This window comes from Elephas maximus, chromosome 11 (assembly GCF_024166365.1).
Source record: "Elephas maximus indicus isolate mEleMax1 chromosome 11, mEleMax1 primary haplotype, whole genome shotgun sequence".
Classification (NCBI taxonomy): Eukaryota; Metazoa; Chordata; class Mammalia; order Proboscidea; family Elephantidae; genus Elephas; species Elephas maximus.
This window is the reverse complement of record NC_064829.1, coordinates 113,940,194-113,962,690: the sequence shown is the minus strand read 5'-3', so window position 1 is coordinate 113,962,690 and position 22,497 is coordinate 113,940,194. Positions and strand designations below refer to the sequence as shown.

The 22,497-nt window shown below is 53.4% G+C and overlaps 1 protein-coding gene across 4 annotated transcripts; it reads right to left on the bottom strand.

Annotated features, from left to right (window-relative positions):
- Positions 1 to 875: 875 nt before the first annotated feature.
- On the bottom strand, positions 876 to 21,985 carry HPN (hepsin). 4 transcript variants are annotated; one of them, XM_049900593.1, is made up of 13 exons: positions 21,847 to 21,985; positions 21,270 to 21,563; positions 15,038 to 15,139; positions 14,912 to 14,953; positions 6,985 to 7,114; positions 6,791 to 6,913; positions 6,608 to 6,648; positions 6,244 to 6,409; positions 5,950 to 6,140; positions 2,081 to 2,176; positions 1,764 to 1,906; positions 1,401 to 1,582; positions 876 to 1,199 (listed from the first exon to the last, which is right to left on the bottom strand). In XM_049900593.1, the coding sequence occupies exons 2-13, from the start codon at positions 21,283 to 21,285 to the stop codon at positions 1,172 to 1,174; spliced, it is 1,260 nt and encodes a 419-aa protein (XP_049756550.1). In that variant the 5' UTR covers positions 21,286 to 21,563; positions 21,847 to 21,985; the 3' UTR covers positions 876 to 1,171. The 4 variants fall into 4 exon arrangements, with proteins under 4 accessions (XP_049756550.1, XP_049756551.1, XP_049756552.1 ...); XM_049900594.1 differs by having other exon boundaries at positions 1,418 to 1,582; XM_049900595.1 differs by lacking the exon at positions 876 to 1,199 and having other exon boundaries at positions 1,314 to 1,582; positions 1,764 to 1,786.
- Positions 21,986 to 22,497: the final 512 nt, after the last annotated feature.

Below are 22,497 nucleotides of genomic sequence, written 5' to 3'. Positions count from 1 at the left end.
TTTATCTATTTATGTTTTAGAAAATTGTTGGAGGGCTTGTGGGTGATGGGTGATGCATTATAATTCTTATCACTTAAACTCACGGGAAACGGGCACTTGGTGGGCGTTTTCCCTCAGAGCGTCTAGTTTTCAGCAACAGTGGCCAAGGCCACAGTAAACGCCTTAATTTCTCACCGGTTAGGAGAGATAGCGCCCCCTGGTGTCCATCGGAGACACCAAGAAAATCTGCAGACGCTGCAAGGACAGAGTGGGGGAGGGAGGTCCGCCCGGAGGGCAGCTGGGACCCGATCCCCAGCAGGAGGAAGGGGTGGGGGGAGGTCCCAGGCTGTGCTCACAGGGCGTAGTGCCCCCCTCCCAGCTTGCAAGGCCCTATTTCCTGTGTCAGCCCAAGATGAATGTCTTCTGCTTAGTGGCAGCGACCACGCGATGGGATGAGGGATGAGCACGTGACCCAAATCTGTCCAATGAGTGCCAAGTCTGGGATTTTTTATTTTTTTTGCTGGAGCTATTGGGAAAAACGCATTCCCTTTCCAGGATATGAACCTGGGGAGACATCTCTGCCTCTGGTTGCCAGGGAGGCTGCTAGAAAACAAAACTGACAGAGAGTAAAGCAGGTCTCAGAAAAGAAAAGAGACGCAGTCCTGATGAAAAGTATTTGAGCAGCTGGAACCGGCAGAACCTGCAGTCAGTGTTGTCCAGGGTATTTCCAGTTAAATAAACTAATGAAATATTTTCTCTGGAGCCAGTGGGCGTTGGGGATCAAGCTCCCTGCCTGATTTGTGCCAGGCCATAACTCCTTTTTTTCCCTCCCCCCAAAATGTCCTCATTGCTGCTTACATTTGCGAACTCAGAGGCCACATTAATCAAAACCATCTTTATTATTTAAAGAGCATCCTGTGGCCAGGGGCACCTATACCGGGTCCCCGGACAGCTGAAAAATATTTACATGGGCGTCAAGAGGGTGAGACTTGGGTGGTCCCAGGGCTGAGTGGGCCCGCCACTGTGGAACAGAGGTCCTAGACGGAGGACATCCTTGGACCTGTGTGCTGGGCCCAAGAAGAGTTCCTTCCCAGGCCCAGCATGGACCCCACCATGTAGGGCTGGAGCCACATAGATCAGCTTGGGCCCTGGAGGTGTGGGCTATGAGGAGAAGTCACAGGTCACAGCTGGATCACCATGCCACTGGCTTCGGAGTGAATCTGGGGAAAGACAACTGGGGGCTTCCAAGATCCGAGAGGCTTCCCCCAATGCCTCACAACTAATCTCCCTCCCCAGAAACCCTTTGAAACCAATCTATTCCCTAGAGTGCCCTCTTCTAGGCCTGAGGATGAGTTTCTGAAAACTTTCCACTTTTATTTTTCCCATTAGAGTCTCAAACATTCCCACCCACGGGCTCCCACCTGGGTGTAACTTTCACCTTTATGGCCTGGAAGATCCACTCCCGGAAGTCACTGACTTTGGTGTAGACACCTGGCTTCTGGGCCAGGGCGCAGCCAGTGCCCCAGCTCACAATGCCACACAACCGCCAACGTGGGGTCCGAGAGATGCTGTCCTCACACACGAAGGGGCCACCGCTGTCACCCTGGAGGGGGAGGGAGGCCTGTCTGGAGGCTAAGATGCCTGGCCAGGAGGCCCTCTAGGATGCCCATGGGCTGTGGCCACTGTGCCCTCTGGCCCCAAGATAGGGAACCCGACCACCCATTGCTACATGTCCCCTTCCCGGAGTGGCAGGGGCCAGGGGCCACCCACACACAGTCCCTCACCTGGCAGGCATCAATGCCACCCTCTAGGTAGCCAGCACAGAACATCTTGGGCTTGATCTGATTCCCATAGAAGTCAGGGCCGTTGCAGACATCATTGCTGATTATGGGGACTCGGGCCTCCTGGAGTACCCCAGCCTGTTGGCCTGGGGGCATGCGGGCAAGGCTGGCCAGAGCTGGGAGCACGCACAACCCCTTCCCTCCTGGTGCCCACCCCAGGCCTTTCGGGGTCCCTCTAACCCAGGGCCCAGGAGTCATTCGAGCAGCCCCAGGTCAGCGTCTCCCTCGAGGTGGCTTCATGGCAGGGAGCAGGCACTCACCATAGTACTGCGTGTTGCCCCAGCCAGTCACGGTGCACAGCTTGCCGTCCACCAGGGCCTGGCCAGCGGCCGGGAGGCACACAGGCTGGATGTACTCTACAGGAGAAATCGCGCTGGTCCGGGCCCTGCCGGCCTGCCCCACCAGGTGCAAACCTCTGTCCCGCTGCCTCTGCAGCCCCCGGCCCACCCTTCCCTCAGTTCTTTTAGCGACAATCGTAGCACGTTGCTGTCTATTGAGGGCTCTCTATGTGCTAGGCTCTTTCCTACGTCAGCTCCTTTAGTCGCCCATCAGCCAAGGGAGGTAGGGGCTACTATTCTCCCATTTTACAGAGTGGGGGGGATGAGGCTGAGCCACTTGCCCAAAGTCTCACAACGAATCAATGGCTGAGCCAGAATTTGAACATAGCTTGGCCCAGCTCTCAAGCCTGTACTTTGTGTGTGTGCTTTAATGAAAGTTTACAAATCAAGAAAGTCTCTCATACAAAAACTTGTACACACCCTGCTATGTACTCCTAGCTGCCCTCCCTCTAGTGAGACTGCACATTCCTCCTCTCCCCCCGGTGCCCACACAGCCCCGTGTGTCTACTTGAGCCAAGAAGCGCACTCCTCAGCAGTGTCATTTTCTATCCTATAGTCCAGTCCAATCCCTGTCTGAAGAGTTGGCTTCGGGGATGGTTCCAGTCTTGGGCTAACAGAAAGCCTGGGGACCATGACCTCTGGGGTCCTTCTAGTCTCAGTCAGACCCTTAAGTCTGGTCTTTTTATGAGAATTTGAGGTCTGCATCCCACTGCTCTCCTGCTCCCTCAGGGGTTCTCTATTGTGTTCCCTGTCAGGACAAGCCAGTACTTTTAGCTATGGCCCATTAGGATGCCCCAGCCTAGAAGGATACTTTGTGAGAAGTAGAAAAAGTTATCCTTAAAATAAAAAAAAGGCCAGACTTACTGGTCTGACAGAGACTGGAGGAACCCTGAGAGCATGGCCCCCGGACACACTTTTAACTCAGTACTGAAGTCACTAGGCACTGAAGATTGGACAGCCAAAGATTAGACAGGCCCGTAAAACAAAATGAGACTAAATGGGTGCACCAGCCCAGGGGCAAGGACGAGAAGGCAGGAGAGGACAGGAAAGCTGGTAATGGGGAATCCGAGGTTGAGAAGGGAGGGCGTTGACATGTCGTGGGGGTGGCAACCAATGTCACAAAACAATACAGGCATTAATTGTTTAATGAGAAACTGATTTGCTCTGTAAACCTTCATCTAAAATATAATTAAAAAGAAAGAAAAAGGCCCCCTTATTTTGAGACAGTGGACTTCTACCTGTCAGAAAATCATCATCCCCATCCCTGTGAGAATATGGTGCCCCTGAGACGCAGCATCCTTGTGCAGTGCACAGCCCACACCAATGGTCTCAGCAGCCCTGACTGCCGCCTGCCTGTGCCTCACATCTCTCCTCCATAACATGGAAATAACCGTCGTTTCCCCCCGGGGGCTGCTGTGAGGAAGTGGTGAAGTGTGAACAGCGCACCTGGCAAGAAGAAAGTGCTCCATAACTAGACTAGCGGTCGACAACAAAAATAGCAGTAAGCACTAACATTTCCTGAGTGCTTGCTAAGTGTCAGCGCTTTACGTGTATCTGAGCCCTAGGAAGCCATTTTACAGATGGGGGAAACTGAGGCACGGGGAGGCTAAGCTGTGTCACGCACCCAGAAAGTTCTTGAATCTAACCCCAAAGCCCATGCCGCTACTCCCACAGCTGTGTGTCTCAGACCTATGCCGTGCTCACCTGTGTCCCTGTGGACACTTCCTTATTTTAACATTTTTAACCCCCTCATTCTTTTCACTAAGGGAAAGGGCTTGTTTTGTTTCGGTTTAAAGGAAAACGTATATTAAAAAAAAAACAGTGTCGAGTCGATTCCTACTCATAACGACCCTACAGGACAGAGTAGAACTGCCCCACAGGGTTTCCAAGGAGCAGCTGCTGGATTTGAACTGTGAACCTTGTGGTTAGCAGCTGAGCTCTTAACCACGGTGCCACCGTGGCCCCACAAGGAAAATGCATATCACTCCCCAAAATGGAGAACCAGTATCAAGGATCATTAAAAAAAATCACAAAAGTAAACACAATGCAAACAGCCAGCGGAACTGAATTCCCTAGCAGCGTAGGCTGGAGTCAGAAGCACGGAACTCAGCGCTCGCGGGCCAGGGCCCAGTCTTTGCCACTCTCCAGCTGTGAGAGCCGGGAGCATTATGTAACTGCTCTGTGTGGGACCCCTTCCCCATGTGGGCAAAGAGGGTCCTAAGAGTATCCACCCTGACGAGGACTCTGAGAGGGCTAAATGTGTTCTTACACGGGAGACACAGCAGTGCCTGGCGCACGGCGGGGGGGTGGGGGGTGGGGGGGTGGGGGGTGGACAGTGCGGGTGCTGGTTTCCATCATCATCGTTACTGTTTATTTACAGTATTATTTATTATATTACTTCATTATTATTATTATCAGGAGCCCTGGTGGTGTAGTGGTTAAGAGCTCTGCTGCTAACCAAAAGGTCTGCAGTTCGAATCCACCAGCCGCTTCTTGGAAACCCTATGGGGTAGTTCTCTGCCCTACAGGGTCGCTGTGAGTCGGAATCGACTAGAGAGCTACGTCTTTTTTATTATTATTATCCTATGTTACTTCATTACTATGAAGGTCATTACCATCATTGTTTTTATTACTACTATTAGGTGGTGAGCTGCTGTTGGCTGAAGGCCAAAGCTTACTCTTCGGCCCAAAGGGAGGTGAGCACCGGTTGGAGAAGGGTTAAGGACATGTTGGTACCCAGGTGAGTCTTTCTCACTGAGACCAAGGAAATTCTCCACAGAACGGCATGGGGAATGACTCCTGACTTTCTCTCTGATTCATCCTTTTTTCTTTTAATTTTTTCGGTCACACTTTTATTGAGATACAATTCACGCATTATACAATAGACCCATTTAAAGCGTACAAGTCAATGCTTCTTAGTGTACTCACAGAGTTGTACAACCTTTAAGTGTCGTAGAGTACTTTCTTCAAGGCCCAAAGAAACCTTGTGCCCTTTAGCTATCGCCCCCTAACCTCCCTGCCCCATCCCCACCCCAGCCCTAGGCAGCCACTAACCTACCTTGTGTCTCTACAGATTTACCTATTCTGGACATTTCTTTAAATGGAATCCTACCTCTTTCACTTAGCATCACGTTTTCAAGGCTCTTCTGTGCTATATCATGAATCGGTACTTTGTTCCTTTTTATGGCCAGTTGGAGTGGCTGGTGGATTGGAGCTGCTGACCTTTTGGTTAGCAGCCCCACTCTTAACCACTGTGCCACAAGGGCTCCCTGCTAACCAAGAGGTCAGCAGTTGGAATCCACCAGCCACCCCTTGGAAACCCTATGGGGCAGCTCTACTCTGTCCTATAGGGTGGCTATGGGTTGGAACTGACTCAATGGCAGTGGGTTATATATATATATATACACATTTTGTTTATCCATTTCTCAGCTGATGAACATTCGGGGGTACTCCACCCTCTGGTTATTATGAATAATGCTGCTACGAACACTCGTGTACACACTTTGGCGTGGACATACATTTTCATTTCTCTTGGGTGTATGTATACCTAGAAGTGGAACTGCTGGGTCAAACAGTAACTCTATGTTTACATTTCTTAGGAGCTGCCAGAGTTTTCCAAGTTGGCTGCTCCAATCATTCCTATCTAATGCCCACTTTGTGCCCAGTCGAGATCATCCTCCTTTTCACCATGGACCCCCGAATCATAAGTTTGCTCTCCTACACCCCTGGCACTCTCCTTTGTCCTTTCAGGCCTCTGGAGTCCCTGTGCCAGTGCTCAGCCCCAGGCTTACCTGTGAGGGGCAGGGGGCTGGAAAGGTGGATGAGGGCAATGTCGTTGCTGTTCTCCTCACTGTTGGAATCGTGGAAGGGGAGATAGCCCCCATGGTAGACCACTGCCTGTACTCCCAGCTGTAGGCCATGAGGCGAGGTCTGGGCCACCGCACCAGCAAACACCTGCCATCTGGACAGAACCCGGTTCCGCCTGCCGGGAAACAGGAGGGAAGGGTGGTAGCCTGCCTGAACACAGCCTCACCCATCTCTCTGCTTCCTTCCACCCTCATATCAGAACTGTGGGGAACACTCACTCAGGGAAGCAGTGGGCAGCTGTCAACACCCAGTCACCAGACAGTAGGGACCCCCCACAGAGGTGTGCCCCATCGTAGCGAAGGCTGACTTGCCAGGGCCACTTTCCCAGGCTGGTGTCCTGGCCTCCCACGATGCGATCGACAGGCAGCTTCCTGCGGCCACAGTCTGTGGGAGATGGGGCAGTCAGGGACAGGTGGTGGGGCATGGAACCCAGGGCCCAGGTTTCACCCTGCCCTAAGGGATCTCAGAGGACAGCCCTGCCCTGGGGGTGTGAGGGGACACAGCCCCACCCTTGGAGGTCTGAGGAGACACAGCCCCACCTTGGGAGATCTAAGGGGGAGAATTCTGAGTTTTAGATCTTACCTTGGCAGATGGTAGTCAAGAAACGACCCCTGGGACAGTCACTGTGAGAAACAGGGATAGAAACAGAATCAAAACCACAGAGACTAGGATAGCTGAAAGGAAATGAGGAAGAACAGGTAGGGGTGTCTCAGGGGCTGTGGGGGTCTGGGATACATGTCCCCACCTGTCCTCCACCCTGCTTACCACACGGAGATGACCTCTAGCAGCCTTCGGGCGTGGGGCAGCCTTCCCTCATCGACGCAGAAGAAGCCCGATGTACCATTGGCACCTGCCACCCGCACGTCTAGCTCCGAGTGGTCCAGTGCCCTGGGCAGGGCAGGGGTCAGGCCTGTCCTCCCATCCCTCCCACCTCCCACCCTCCGGGGATGTCCCAGTACCTGAGAAAGCCCATTTCCTCACAGCTGAGCCCGGCCACCCTGGCGTTGGAGCGCGAGGAACACAACAGCCGCCACGTCCCTTCTGTCTCGTCAAACACCATGAGCCGAGAGTCCACTGGGCTGACCTGCACTGCAGGGTGACAGGACCGGGGGCCGCCTGGGTCAATGTGGCCAGGCTCCTGACTAGCCTTCCCCCCGCCTCCCCTTCTCCTTACCTGTTCAGCCTTGTGGTTCTAGTCCTGAATTCCAGTGGGGCCAATCAGAGCACTCCACATCCCCCACCCCCTGCCCCATTCATGGTTCCTAGAAGGATACATGACTCAATTTGTATCAATGAACAGCAGCCCCAAGACTTTGGCCAGCCCTACTGGGAACCAGGGGATCTTCTCTTTCCTCAGGACTCCTAGGCTGCCTGCTCAAGAGACGCAGCTCTGGAACCTCACTTGGACATTTGCAAAGAGGAAAACTGTTTCGGCTGCGTTTCCAAGAAAACGGTGTGTGAGGCTGAAGTGGCTGGGGCCATCTTTGCCCACACGAGGGGAAAGGGAAGCCAGCGTGGAAGAAAGCCAGGAGGGATTTCTGACAACATCTTTAAAGCCCCTTGACGCAGCCAGGCCTGAAGTACCCCCAGAATTGTTCGTTAAGTGAAACAAGGATTTTCGTTTTTATTTAGCCAGATTTTTTTCCCTTTTGCCTTTTGCAGCCTGAAGACCCCTGAAGACATCAGATTGCCAAAATGTTTAAATAGATGTCCCATAACCAAAAAACCAAATGCATTGCGATCGAGTCAATTCCAACTCATAGCGACCCTACAGGAGAGAGCAGAACTGCCCTTTAGGGTTTTCAAGGAGCGGATGATGGATTCGAACTGCTGACTTTTTGGTTAGCAGCCAAATGCTGAACCAGTGCACCACCAGGGACCCAGTTGTCCCACAGCCTTTAAAAAAAAAATAACGATTTTTTTCTGCAGAGCTTGTTGGGCCTTGAATATGCTAAAATGCATGATATCGCTCCAGGCGGAAGATGCAGTGCTCATCCGCTCAGTTAACAAATATTATGTGGACACGCTCCAGGCCCAGCCCTGTGTGGGACGATGCCAGGGACGCACAGATGACTGAGGCAGCCCTGGCTTTGCCCTCACCCAGCCAGAGGCTGAGGGGAGAGAGAGAGCAATAAAAACGCCACCCAGCCAACACCCCAAAACCAGCAGTAATGAGCGGTAGCCTGCAGGAAGGCTGAAGAGAGCCCCGAGGAACTGTTCTGAGGGACTGCTTCCTGCTCCCCCTGCACCCCTCACACCCTGTTCCCCCAAGGAACCCTGTATCCACCTGAATCAGGGCACAGCCCTTAGGAGTATTTACGTATATTGACCAAACACTCAGTATGCGTGTGCCAGGCCCCGTTGTCGACAGTGAACACGCTGCCCCAGCAATGAACAAAGCAGCCAGAAACCGCTGCCCTTGTGGAGCCCAGTAGGTGAGACGGGTAACGAACAGAGCGAATGATGAGTAAACTAGATGGTACATAACAGGTAGTAAGGGGCCATGGAAGAAAACAAAGATGACAGAGCGAGGGGGAGTGCTGGCATGGGGGATGAAATCTTCAACAGGTGAGCAGAGAAAACTTCTCTGGCGGCGCAGTGGCTAAGCATTTGGCTGCTACTCAAAAGGACAGCAGTTCGAATCCAACAGCTGCCCCTTGGAAACTGTATGGGGCAGTTCTACCCTGTCCTATACGGTCACTGTGAGTCGGAATCGACTCGACGGCGACAGGTTTGGTTTTCTGGTTTTATATAAACAAAGATCTGAAGGAGGTGAGAAAGTCATGAAAATATGTAAGGGAACTGCCAAGTCCAGAGACCCAGACGCTGGGGGTGGGCCTGGTGTTGGAGAACAGTGAGGAGGCTGAGGGAATGGCAAGTGCAGAGACCCAGATGCTGGGGGTGGGCCTGGTGTTGGAGAACAGTGAGGAGGCTGAGGGAATGGCAAGTGCAGAGACCCAGATGCTGGGGGTGGGCCCGGTGTTGGAGAACAGTGAGGAGGCTGAGGGAATGGCAAGTGCAGAGACCCAGAGGCTGGGGGTGGGCCCGGTGTTGGAGAACAGCCAGGAGGCTGAGGGAACGGCAAGTGCAGAGACCCAGAGGCTGGGGGTGGGCCTGGTGTTGGAGAACAGCCAGGAGGCTGAGGGAACGGCAAGTGCAGAGACCCAGAGGCTGGGGGTGGGCCTGGTGTTGGAGAACAGTCAGGAGGCTGAGGGAACAGCAAGTGCAGAGACCCAGAGGCTGGGGGTGGGCCTGGTGTTAGAGAACAGCCAGGAGGCTGAGCAGACTGAGTGGGAGGTGAGGTGGAAGATATCAGTGAAAGAACTGGCTTCCACCTGGGTGAGGTGCAGCCAGAGGATGGCCCTGATCTGACTCAGGTGTTAACAGGCTCCCTCTGGCTGTGTGTGGGGAACAGACTGTGGGGGCAGGGACCAGAACAAGGAGACCAGGGAGGAGGCTACTGTGAAGGTCCTGGTAGGTGTTATGGATTGAATTGTGTCCCCACTCCAAAATATGTGTCAACTTGGCTAGTCCATGCTCCTGGTATTGTGTGACTGTCCACCATTTTGTCATCTGATGGGATTTTCCTAGGTATTGTTAATCCTACCTCTATGATGTTAATGAGGTGGGATCAGCAGCAGTTATGTTAATGAGGCAGGACTCAATCTACAAGATTAGGCAGTGTCTTAAACCAATTTCTTTTGAGAAGAGAGCAGAGAGACATGGGGACCCATGCCACCAGGAAAGAAGCACTGGGAGCACAGCGTGTCCTTTGGACCCGGAGTCCCTGCACAGAGAAGCTCCTAGACCAGGGGAAGATTAATGTCAAGGACCTTCCCCCCGAACTGACAGGGAAAGCCTTCCCCTGGAGCTGGCACCTTGAATTCGGACTTCTAGCCTCCTAAAGTGTGAGAGAACAAACATCTCTTTGTCAAAGCCATCCACGTGTGGTATTTCTGTTATAGCAGTGATAGTTAACTAAGATTGTAGAAGAAGGTGGAGACTGGACCACGTGGGGGCAGCAAAGGGGGAGAAGAGTTTAGATTCTGGATAGATTTTATAGGTGGAGCCAACAGTACGCTCACAGACGGAATATGGGTGTGAGGGAGGGAAGGGTCAAGGAAGACCTTGAGGCGGTAGGCTCCAGGAAGGCCAGAGATACTAATAGAGATGGGGTAGGTAGGGATGGGTGGGTTTGGGGCAAAACCAGCTGTGAAAGCCTTTGCCCTTTTCCCATGAGCCTCTGGTGTAGCCAGTGTTTTAGGAAACTAAGTCCGGCGCATGCTTACTTCTGCATCCTCTTAGGAGTAACGTGGCGAGGCCATACACAAACCGAGCGGTCTTTCTGCAGCCCCACAGATCTGGATGAGGAGAAGCAGGACTTCCAGGGAGGGCCCTGCCCTGCATGCGTGCTGCCGTGTGAGGGCCCACTGCGTGCGTAGAGCCATGTGAAGGCCCACTGTGTGCCCGGTGCTGTGTGAGGCCTACTGTGTGCCCAGTGCTACGCTACATGTTCTCCCTGCCCCGCCATCAACCAAGGCCTCACCACACCCCCAGAGGCCACAGCCTTATCCCCATTTTCCAGCTGGGTAAGCTGAAGCCTAGAGAGGTAGGGTAACTTGCCCAACACCATGGAGCAAGTGAAGGGCAGACAGAGGGCTTCAATTCAGGCCTGAGGGACTCCAACCCCCAAACTTTCAATGTTGAGATTCTCTCAGGTGACTTCTCCCCTGAGAGTTAAACGGCACCACAGTAATCATAACCCTCAACAAGCTGGACTGACACAGTGGCTGCAACAATGGGCTCAAGTACAGCAACGATCATGAGGATGGCGCAGGAGCAGCCATTGTTGCCTGGGGTCGCTATGAGTCGGAACCGACTTGATAGCACCTAACAGCAACAACGATGTTCAATGGCGAGTGGCAGTGGGCTGGCCCCATACTGGGTGTGTTGCTGGGGGTGGTTCTTTGAATCTCACAACCACCCTGAGAGGTGAAGACCATTTCTACACCCATCTTGCAGATGGGGAAACTGAGGCTTAGAGAGGAGGAGTCACTTGCTCAGGGGCACACAGCTAAGAACTAGCAAAGCCAAGACTCGAGCCCAGGCCCACCAACCTGTGTGCTCCCTGCTTCCTCTCCTGGGGACCTCACAGGGACTATTGCCTGTCCCCACCCCAAACCCACTCTTCCACAGCCGGGACTGAAAAGCTCCCTGGCCACCTTGTCTTAACTATGGCCTCCTGCTCCAGGAGTGAAGGCAGGGGACGCCTGGCTCCTCTGCTGGACTGCGCCCACCACCTTCTCAGCTCCGAGACCAAGACTAGGGGATGTGAGGCACCAATCGGGGGTGGAGGTGGATTCTTAGCGAAAAATGGCTTCTCACTGTTCCAGAAATATAGTTTCCAGAAAGTATAAGGTTTTAAGAAAAAAGTATCACTTAACGTGTATTTTGCAGGGAGGCTTCAATTATTTTTAAAACCACGTTCCATGTCACTGTTTCTCATTTTTTAAATTCTTTATTCTTGTTTTTATTATTTTAAGCAACACATAAAGTGTGTTCTGGGTCACCTGGTTTGCTTACCGAACTCTCTGATCTATTTAGAGGTGTGAAAAAACCCAGGAAAATGAGGTGGGGCTATAGACAGTGTTTGGGTTTTGGTTTTTTTTTTGCTTGTTTCTTTCTTTTGTAATTTCCCAACTTTTTTGAAGAACTCAAGTACAATCGAAGGACAAAGGTACTGGTGTTAGCTGGCACCTGGTCTGAATCACAGCCCAGTTACTTTCCACCTGGAGGCCCAGGGCAAGTTAATTATCTTGTTGATTTGTCCTTGGCTTATTCATTAAGCAAAGATTTCTTGAGTACCTACTATGTGCTGGGCACTGTCTGGGACTGTCAACAAAATGTCCCTACCCTCCTGGAGTTCGCCAGGAATTAACTGTGAGTGTGAGGATGGCTTTACCAGAGGCAGCATGGACGGCCACGGGTAGGGAACATGGAGCCTGGGGGTCCAGGAAGGCCTCACTCAGGAAAGTTAAGGCCTAAAGAGTGCGAAACAAAAAGCCAACATTTATTGAGTTGGTTAAGAATCTCTAATTCTCACTTGATGACTCTTATCCCACTTACAGATGAGGAAACTGAGGCTCAGAGAGGGTCTAGGCTGGGGTGAGGCCCCATAGCTCAAAAGTGACAGTGCAGAACCAAACCTGCCTTGAAAGGAGAAAGGCTTTGGTACAAGGATGTTTCAGGGGGTGAGGCAGTATGGGCTACAGTCTGGAGGATTCTGGAAGCAGGTGCAGGGTGAGGGTGGAGAGGGGTCGACACCCACAGGGGCCTTGGACACTGTGGTGAGGGGTCGGGGAACCACGGGGGGGTTTCCAGAAGGAATGTCATGGATTGAATTATGTTCCCCCAAAAATATGTGTATCAATTGGGCTGGGCCATGATTCCCGATTCCCGGTATCCTGTGACTTTCCTACAGGTTGTGAATCCTGCCTTTATGATGTTAATGAGGGAAGATGGGCGGCAGTTGTTTTAGTGAGGCAGGACTCAACCTACAAGATTGGATTGTGTCTTGAGGCAATCTCTTGAGAGATAAGAGAGAAGTGAGCAGAGAGACAGAGGGACCTCATACCATGAAGAAAGCAGTGCTGGGAGCACAGCGTGTCCTTTGGACCTGGGGTCCCTAGTCTGGGGGAACACTGATGAGAAGGCCGACAGAGAGCCTTTGCCTGGAGTTGAAGCCCTGAATTTGGACTTTTAGCCTACTTTACTGTGAGAGAATAAAATTCTCTTTGTTAAGGACATCCACTTGTGGTATTTCTGTTATAGCAGCTCTAGATGACTAAGACAGGCTTTGGTGCAACAAGGATGTCTGAGGGAGTGAGACAGTGTGGCCTGCAGTCTGGAGGATTCTGGAAGCAGGTGCAGGGTGAGGGTGGAGAGGGGTCGACACCCACAGGGACCTTGGACACTGTGGTGAGGGGTCAGGAAACCATGGAGGGGCTTCCAGCAGAGCGAGATCCCTTTACCCTACTACTTAGTCGATATGTGGTCTTGAACAAGCCAGTTCACTTCACTGGGCCTCAGTTTCCCCCACCTGCAAAACATGGGTGATGATAATAGCCCCAACTTGACAAGGCTTTCGGGTAAAAGGCTGCAGCCAGGGCCTGGCATACAGTAAGCCTTTAATAAGGCAACTGGTTTAGTTGTTTGAGAAGCAATGTAGTGTACTAGTTAGACACTAGCGCTGGCCCTGACTCTAAAACTCAAACCCATTGCCATCCTGTCGATTCTGACTTATCCCAACCCTATAGGACAGAGTAGAACTGCCCCACAGGGTTTCCAAGGAGCGGCTGGTAGATTCGAATTAACCGACCTTTTGGTTAGCAGCTTAGCTCTTAACCACTGTGCCACCAGGGCTCCTCAGGCCCAGACTGCCCAGGTTTAAATGCCAGCCCTGCCAGTCACTAGCTCTATGACCTGGTGACTTACTTGGCCCTTCTGCACTCCAGTTTCCCCATATTAAAACAGTCTGATGAGAGGATTTAATGAAATGACAGCCAAAAAGCCGAGGCCTGTGCGTGCACAGGTGAACGCTCGCAGGTGCTGGCTGTGACGATTGACACCCATGCTGGCTCTTCTTGTTCGAATGTTCGTTTCTTCCCTTATGTGGCCCAAATCCTTTATGGAATAAGTTCAGGCCCGTGGGCATGAAAAATACACCCCAGCACCTAATTTTCCCTTTCTTCCTGCCACCTTGGGCTACAAAACAAACCAAACAGAACACTCGTTGCTGTCAATTCTGACCCATAGCAACCCTATAGGACAGAGCAGAACTGCCCCCTAGGGTTTCCAAGGAGCGGCTGGTGAATGTGGACTTTGGGTTAGCAGCCGAGCTGTTAAGCCACTGCGCCACCAGGGCTCAGGCTACAAAACAGCATCTTGAAATAAGCCTTTGTATTCATTCCACAATTAGTTTCTGCAGCTATTTATTCACGTGGTCGCTCATTCCCACTTGCCTGAAGACTCATCCGTGCCAGAGGAGCCATTCCTGGCTCCGCCATTTACCAGCTGTGTGCCCAATCTGGTCCTCACTTCCCACATCTGTAAAATGGGGACAGTGATAGCAGCATCTCTTAGGAGGGAGAGGTAGAAGGGTTCACTGAATTAAGATAAACACAAACCTGTCGCTGTCAGGTCGATTCTGACTCATAGCTACCCTACAGGACAGAGTAGACCTGCCCCGTAGCATTTCCAATGAGAAGCTGGTGGATTCGAGCTGCCGACCTTTTGGTTAGCAGCAGAGCTCTAGCTCCTCTCAAAAGTGTTTTGACCACAACCCACAGTAAGACACATATTTTTACGTCATGATGGATGTAGCCCATATGTGCTCTGAGATCTGCGCAAACCACTGCATTGCTCTGCGCCTGAGTTTCCTGATCTGTAAAATGGGGGAAGATAATAGTCCCACCCTCAGAGGGCATGAGATCGGATGTGTATAAACACATAAAACTGAAAGAAAAGATTAACAAAACTTTTCCTTACTGAGAGAGATGCACTGTAATGTTTTCTAATCTAATCTGTTTCATAATTTGAAGAAATGTAGTTTACAACTCACTAATTTGATTTTGTGATGAAACGTTAGCACCTTGGCATTTAGGAACAGTGGCTTAAGACATGCGGAGTGTTTGGACTGGTGCCTGGTACACAGTAGGCGCTCAATACATGTGCACTATTAGCATTTATACGTGCATTTCTGCATTCATTCAACAGATATTCTTACTGAGCCCCAGATAGGCAAAGGTTCCTTCCAGAGATCCCCAGATGGGGGCCTGGGCTCTCATATCCAGGAGTCCCCAGAAGGCCCCGGCCTGCTTTACTCACCTGGGTACAGCGGCTCCTGATCCCTCCTGAGTAGAACAGTCACTGCAGAGAAGGTAGAGGTGAAGTCAGGTGGGCTGGGGGCTCCAGGGGGCAATGGGAGGGAGAGGCACAGGGGGCCGCTCTCACCAATGGCCCAGGATGCCGCCCCGATGCCTGTCAGGAGCAGCAGGGTCCCCGCAGTTAGAGCTGCCACCTTGGATCCAGAACAGCATGGCACCGTTTGGCCACCTGCAACAAACACCATGCTGGGGCCACTGCCAGGCCTGTCCTCATCAGCAGGGTCTGGGCTCTGGGCCAGTTCCGCTCTGATGCCCACCCACCACCCAGTGCTAACTTACCATGCCTGAGTCTGCCATGCCGTGGGCCACCTTCCCAGGGCCAAGCAGTTGACACGGCCATCCTCCCCTGCCATGTGACAACCAGGTGTCTACCTCCCCAAGGGCTGACCAGCTGGGAAGGGGGCATGACTAGGACAGCTGCCACCTCCCTGTCTCCACTCCTGGCCCTTTCCTGGCACTTAGGGGACACGGCATTTTGTATCTCTCCTCGCTCATTCTGCTGTTGTTTCTTGGCCCTCTCACTTCTGCTAACATTCCCAGGGATTCTTGGAGCCTTGTGGGGACAATGACCCCTGGTCTTTGCCCTCTCAGGCCCTATCTTCCCTGCTGTTTGGCAAGGTCCAGCAGCCATGTTTTGTTCTGATATTCTAGACCCTCTGCCCACTGGGTCCCCCCACCAAGACCAGCTCCAAGGTCAAATTTGCTCCTGGAGGTTGAGAACCAAAGTATGGAAATTTACCAGCCTTGTTTCAAAATATTGGCCTCACCCTTTCCTAGCTGGGACATTGGGCAGGTGGTTTCACCTCATTGAACCTCAGCTTCCCCATCTGTTAAATGGGCATCCTCTTAGCACTCACCTTTAAAGTTCTGTCAAATAGGAATAACAGCCAAACTCTTACCAGAACCTTACTATGTACCAAGCATGGCTCTAAATGCATTAGCTCGGTCCTTATCTCAAGCCTCCGTTATGATTCCTATTTTGACGTGAAGTTGCATGCCCAAGATGACTCAGCCAGGAAGGGGCAGAGCTGAGTCCTGGGCAGATTTGCTACTGGGTCTCAAGCATATAATCCACTGGGCAATACTACCTCTCACTGTTCTGTAATACCTGTATATAATAAAAAGCAAAAAACCAACGCATTGCCATCGAGTCAATTCCGACTCACAGTGACCCTATAGGACAGAGTAGAACTGCCCCATAGGGTTTCCAAGGAGCCACTGGTGGATTTGAATTGCTGACTTTTTGGTTAGCAACTAAGCTCTTAACCACTGCGCCACCAGGGCTCCAGTATGTAATAAGAGCTCAATAAATGCTTTCTAAATCAGCAGAGCTGTACGGCCCTAGAAAACTCCCTTCACCTCTCTGAACCTGTGTTGTCATTGGTAAAATGGGGCTTTATTCATTCATTGTCCTACTGAGCACCCACTACACATTGGCACCATTCTAGGCTCTAGGGACCTACCCCAAAACAAGGCTGATGAGATTCTGCCCCTCACGGGACTTACAACCTCATGCGTGTTAACAGGCGGTGGGGAGAGCATAAACAAATAAATGAACCCAATAACTTCTAGACTGTGCAAAGGCGAAAAAGAAGATAACAAAAGTCAGCGGCAGGTGGTGGGCTTCTGCAGGGGGTCAGGGAGGCCCCCATGAAGGACGACTTTTGAGCTAAGCCAGCGAGAACAAGCAGGATATGTTAGAGAGCTGGAGAGGCCATTGGTGGAACCAAGACGGCGTCAGCTTGGGGTAGGTAGCTGGAACCAAGGCCGGGGCCAACAAGGGAAGTCTGGTGGTCCAGGAAGAAGAGAGATTCTATTCTCAGGGGCCTTTGGGGATTTCAACCAACCCCTTTGCTACGGATTACGGGAGGACAGAAGAGAAAAGGCCGCTGAAAGCCTTCATTGCCCCAACCGCCTTTGGCATCTGCAAGGCTCTCCCTTTTGTATCTGTGGTAGTATGGCTGGCAGGTGCAGGGCCAAGGCAGCACACAGAACAGAGCGGGGTGTGGTCCAGGACCTTCTTGGAACAACTACTGTCTGGGTGTCTTAAGAATGTGAGAGCCCAGAGTCTCACATTTAGGCATGGGAGGGCCCCAATGGGCCAGCCCAGATGAGTCCCTGTGGGTTGATCCCTGCCCGTCTTGGGAGGTACTCTTAGGCTTGCTCCCCAACTCTGTCTCCATCCATTGTCCATTGTCCTGGCAGCCATCAGGCTGGTGCTGGCTCCTTTGTTCTCAGATGTGCCTTCCAGGGCTTTGGGCTACTCAGAATCCAGCCTGGTGGCGCTGACTCATCTTTGGGATAGTTAGCGTCGGCTCCCGTGTATCCTAGGATGAGGAAGAACCCCCTTCCATGCCCTCTAATTTGGGGGAATTTGGGCAACTCCAAAACAGTTGCCTTTGTGGGCCAGGAAGTGACCTTGATCCGGGTCCCCTGAGAGAGATGCATCTGTGCTACGTATCCTTCGCTGGGACAGGAAGCGTATTGCTCTGGTCCTCTGGCATGAAATCCGTCCTCACTGTGTATCTTTGCTGGGACAGTGTCTTAGTCATCTACTGCTGCTACCACAGAGATAGCACAGGTGGATGGCTCCGACAAACAGAAGTTTATTCTCTCACAGTCAGTAGGCTAGAATTCAGGGCATCAGCTCCAGGGGAAGGCTTTCTCTCTGTCAGCTCTGGAGGAAGGTCCTTGTCATCAATCTTCCCCAGTTGAGGAGCTTCTCAACACAGGGAACCCAGGTCCAAAGGACACACTCTGCTCCTGGTGCTGCTTTCTTGGTGGTATGAGGTCCCCTGTTTCTCTGCTCGTTTCTCACTTTATATCAAGAGATTGGCTTTAGACACAACTTAATCTTGTAGATTGCATCCTGCTTCATTAACATGACAGCTGTTAATCCCACCTCATTAACATCATAGAGGTAGGATTTACAGCACATGGGAAAATCACATCAGATGACAAAATGGTGGACAATCACACAATATTGGGAATCACGGCCTAGCTAAGCTAACTCACATTTTGGGGGACATGACTCAATCTGTGACAGATAGAAGTGGCCTCCCTCTGTGGAAGAGGTGCCACCCTTGCCCCGTGACTCCTCAGGAGCAACAGGGCCTTTTCTGTAAGCCCAGCCTCCCCCACCTCCACTTCTCCCCGAGGCTCTCTGCTCTCTGCTTCTTCGGGCACCTCCTCGCTGTCCCATTCTTCTCCCAGGACAGTGCTTCCACCCCCATTGTTGGGCTGCAAAGACCCTCACAGGTGACACCCTTGGGTCTGTGTCCCTAAAAATCCGCTTAATTGATAGTTCAGCGTCTCAGTCCTCATCCTATGTGACCCCTTGGCGGTATGTGGCCCTGACTTTCCTCCTTGGGCTTCTGGGACACCACGCTCATCTGTCTCTACTCTTCTGATGGTGCTTCCCTGCCTCCTCCCCACCTACCCATTCCCTGAAATCTGGCATCCCCAGCAGGGGTCCTGACCCTCTCTCTTCACTCCTCCCTGCTCCCAGGCCTGTTTCACCCACGTCCATGGCTCCAGTTTCTCCTCTCGGTTTCAGCCCTGAACTCTCCTTGGATCTCAGTCCCGAGGCCTCCTGGATACGTCCTCCTGGGCTTTCCCCAGGCCTTCCACACCCACCAGTTTCCATTCTGGCCTCAATATCTCCCCCAATCAGTTCTTCCTCCAGGTCCTGAGTCAAGGGCCCTTGTCTCCAAGACTGTCCTTCATTCTCAGGACACCTCCCCCGCCAGTTTGCCACCCCCACAGCCTGTCGCCAGGCCTCCTGAGCACCTCTCCTTCCCACCTCCTCTTTCCCTTCCCTGCTGCCTTGGCCCAGCCCTACCTCCCCCTGAGCTGCAGGCCTCAGGCTTGTCCTCTGTCCACCCTTCACACGGAAGTCAGGGGGACCTCCCTAAAACCCATATCCAACCTTGTCCCTTCTCTGCGACTTCCCAGTGCCCCGGACAGAGTCCAAGACGCTCAGCCCTCCCCAGACCTCCAGACACCTAATAAACCAAAACCAAACCCATTGCCGTCGGTCAAGTCAACTGCCCCATAGGTTTCTACAGCTGTAAATCTCTACGGAAGCCAGCTGCTACATCATTCTCCCACCGAGCAGCCAGTGGGATCAAACCTCTGACCTTTTGGTTAGCAACTGAGCCCTTTAACCACTGCCCCACCAGGGCTCCTCAGACACCTGACAGCTTCCAAAAAGCAGCCAAAATCACCAAATTGGCAAAACACAAGCTAGAAAAGAGAAACAAAGAGTAACCACTAGCGCCATCTTGTGGAGAGACCCAGCACTGCCAGGGAATATGCCCTCCACGAAAAATACGCCAACAGGTGCTGATTCAGCTTGCTCATCTCACCTCCCTCCTAGCTGCATCTCCAACTTTACCTCCAGAAATACCAGAATTCTCTGCGTATCACTGCACACACCCAGCAGTTTGTCACCCCTCAGATTTTAGCCAAACTGTTCCCCATGCCTGGCACACCCTACCCACCCCCTACTCATTGAGGGTCTACTCAGAAATCACCTCCTTCAGTTCCAAGTCCCTGGGTAGTGCCAAGAACCTCCATTTGGGTATACTTCCACGCACGCAGTAATAGCCACACAACCTGCAGCAGTGGCGGCGGCTCTCAGAATTGCGTTGGCTCACAGCCCTTCATGAGGACGGTACCATCACCATCACCTCCCCTTCCCATTTACAGGAGAAGAAAGGAGCCCCAAAGAGGTGCAGCCGCCTGCCCCAGGTCACCCACCAGGTGAGTGCAACATCAGAACTTTTCAGCACCTGTGCCCAGGTGTGACCTCCCCCACCTTTCCAGAACCAGGGCCAAGCCACCCAGGAACACGCCAAAGCCCACTCGGCATCTTTTCTCTCCTTGTACCCAGACCCACTGCTGTGCATCTCTCTGGGCCTTTTCTGCTTTCCTTCCCTGATTTATTCATCCACAGGCCCCAGTCCTGGTACCTCCCTGCAGTCAGCTCCAGGAGGGAAATCATCCCAAACGTGCGAGTCTCTGCCATCCACCTGCCCAGCCAGGTTGCCGTTCTTTAGCCGACAGGAGTCATGCCCAGCAGAACCTGGGGTTTCCACCCAGTAACGCTTTTCCTGAGCAGCCGGCAGCCTGAGTTCACTCCAGGCCAAAGCTTACTGACGTAGGGTCTGAGTTGCTAACTGCTGAGACCTGAGGATGCCAGAGATCCGTACTAATAAATCCAACCAACACCCCAGCTTATCCTGTACATTATCACATTTAAATTCTCAGATGCACTATTCTCTGCTCCACTTTACAGATGAGGAAACTGAGGCCCAGAGAATGGAAGCTGCTCGTCCAAGTCCACTGAGCTGGGAAGTGGTACCACTCGGGATTAAACCCAGATAGCTTGGTTGCAGGAAGAAGGGAAGGAGTCAGCCCAGCTGAGGAAGAGCAGAAAGGTGTAAGGCCATCCCTAATCTGGCCTCTCCAGCTGGTGCTCCAGGGTGGAAAAGCTTGAAAGCCAGGTCACCTGGAGCCAGCCACTTCAGGGGCTGCCAGAAGCCCTAGTGGGCCAGCCACTCCGTGGGTGGTTTCTCTGCAGTCTCTCCCCTCTCCATCCATCCAGGCCAAGTTCAAAGTCCTCCCTCTGCTCTTTTGCCCATGAAGCCAGGAGGCAGGAGGACTGTCCGGAATCAGTGGGGGTCCCTGGAATCCAAGTCCACCAGCCTCGGTCACGACCACGACGGCTGTGGTTCACTGTGTGTCTTACGTGTTGTTGAGCTCCACACTGGTGGCTGGTGCCTTGTGTGTGGTCCACGCTCCCAATGACCCCGCAGAGGCAGTATTAGGATCCACGCTTGACCCAGGAGGATACTAGAGCCCAGAGAAACCATGTCGCTTGGACAAGATCACACAGGAAAACAGTGGCAGAGGCAGATTCAAACACAGGCCTCTGTGCTTGACTCCAGAGCCTGTGTCCTCAACCACATTAACTACGGTGTCCTCATGTTAGCCCCAGGTAGAGGGCAGGTCCAGGGTTAGCTGAGAAATCACCGGGGTGAGGGGAAACTGAGGCACACAGCCAGGAAGGCAATCAGAGGTAGCAGGGGCGCAAGCAGAGGCACACACAGAAAATCTGGTTAATTGTTAATCAGGTGGAGGAGGCCTCAGAAGGGGGTGGGGATGTGCAAGGGAGTGGTACCCAGGGAGGGGGGCTCTGAAGGGGCGGAGGGCTGAGAAGAGGTTCCGGGGTGGGGGGGCCCAGGGGTGGCCTCCGAGCAGGGCCAAAGCGGGGGCTTGGGGAAAGGGGTACTCACCCTCCTTCTCCGCCATGTCCCGGCCTCTCGTTAATGATTCCCAGGCTGACCTCCTGGGCCAGGGCGGGACCTGTGGGGAGACGCACGGGGAGGCAGGGCCGGGGGGGCCTGGCCCAGCCCTGGTGCCCCCAGTCCCAGGCGCCCATCCAGGGAGGCTGGAGAGACTGGGCCATGGCCAGAGCACGCCGTGATCACGGATGCAGATTGGGCCTGGGTTCAAGGATGGGGTCACTGTCTGACTAGCAGCCAGGGAACTCCTGAATTCGCCGAGCTGGGAGCCCCCTGTTCCTGGACCTGGGGGACGAGGGGATTGAGAGACTAAACTTCTGGGTGTGAGGGAGGAGGGGGCTAGGCCCTGGACTCCTGGGTCTGAGGATGGAGAAAACTAGGGGCCCACCTCCTGAGTGGGAAGGAGGAGGGAGCTGGAACTCCTGGATCCTTGAGGAGAGCCCAGGGAGCCCCTCTTGGTGCCCCTGCAAGCTCCTGGGTTAGGAGGTGGGCACCAGGGGTGGGTAGGGGGTGGGGGGACCCACATCCTTTCGACTGAAACCATGAATCTGGGGGCCCTCATCCTTACCCTGGGGTCCGGCAGGCGGGATAGAGCTGCGGCTGGTGCAGGTCTAGGGTCAGTCTCCCGGCCTGGATGGGAGCATGGTGGCCCCACAAGAGCGGGCGGCCTGGAAGGCTGAGGTGGCTGCAGCGGGCGTGGGGCCTGCTAGGCCTGGCTGCCTCACCTGAGGAGGAGGGGGCTGGGCAAGAGGCGGAGGAAGGGGTGGGGAGGGGCCGGACAAGGGGATTGGCAGCGCAGGAGGCCACCTGGCCAGTGGGGCCGGGCTTGTGGGGGCTGAACCAGGCGGGCACAGCTGGCCCGCCTCCAGTTGGCCTGGGGGCCCAGGTGTGACAGTCTGCGGGGAGGTGGGAGCAGGGACAGGCTTGGTCCCGCCTGGGCTGAGGGCCAGCGTTTGGGGAGATAGAGCAAGCTGGGGGGTGCTTCGAAGGATTGCAGGATGGGGGTACAGATCGGAAGGAACCAAAAAGAGGGCCCCAGCTGCCCCAAGCCCACTCCTGCACCTGTCTCTTCTCCCATCTCCTGCCCAGCCCCTGCCCAGCCCAGCTCCAGCCCTAACCCAGCCCCTTTCAGCACCCCCTGCCCAGCCCCAGGCTCACCGCTCCCCTTGCATTTTCTGCACCCCCTGCCCAGCTCCCGAACTAGGCAGCACCTGCCCCG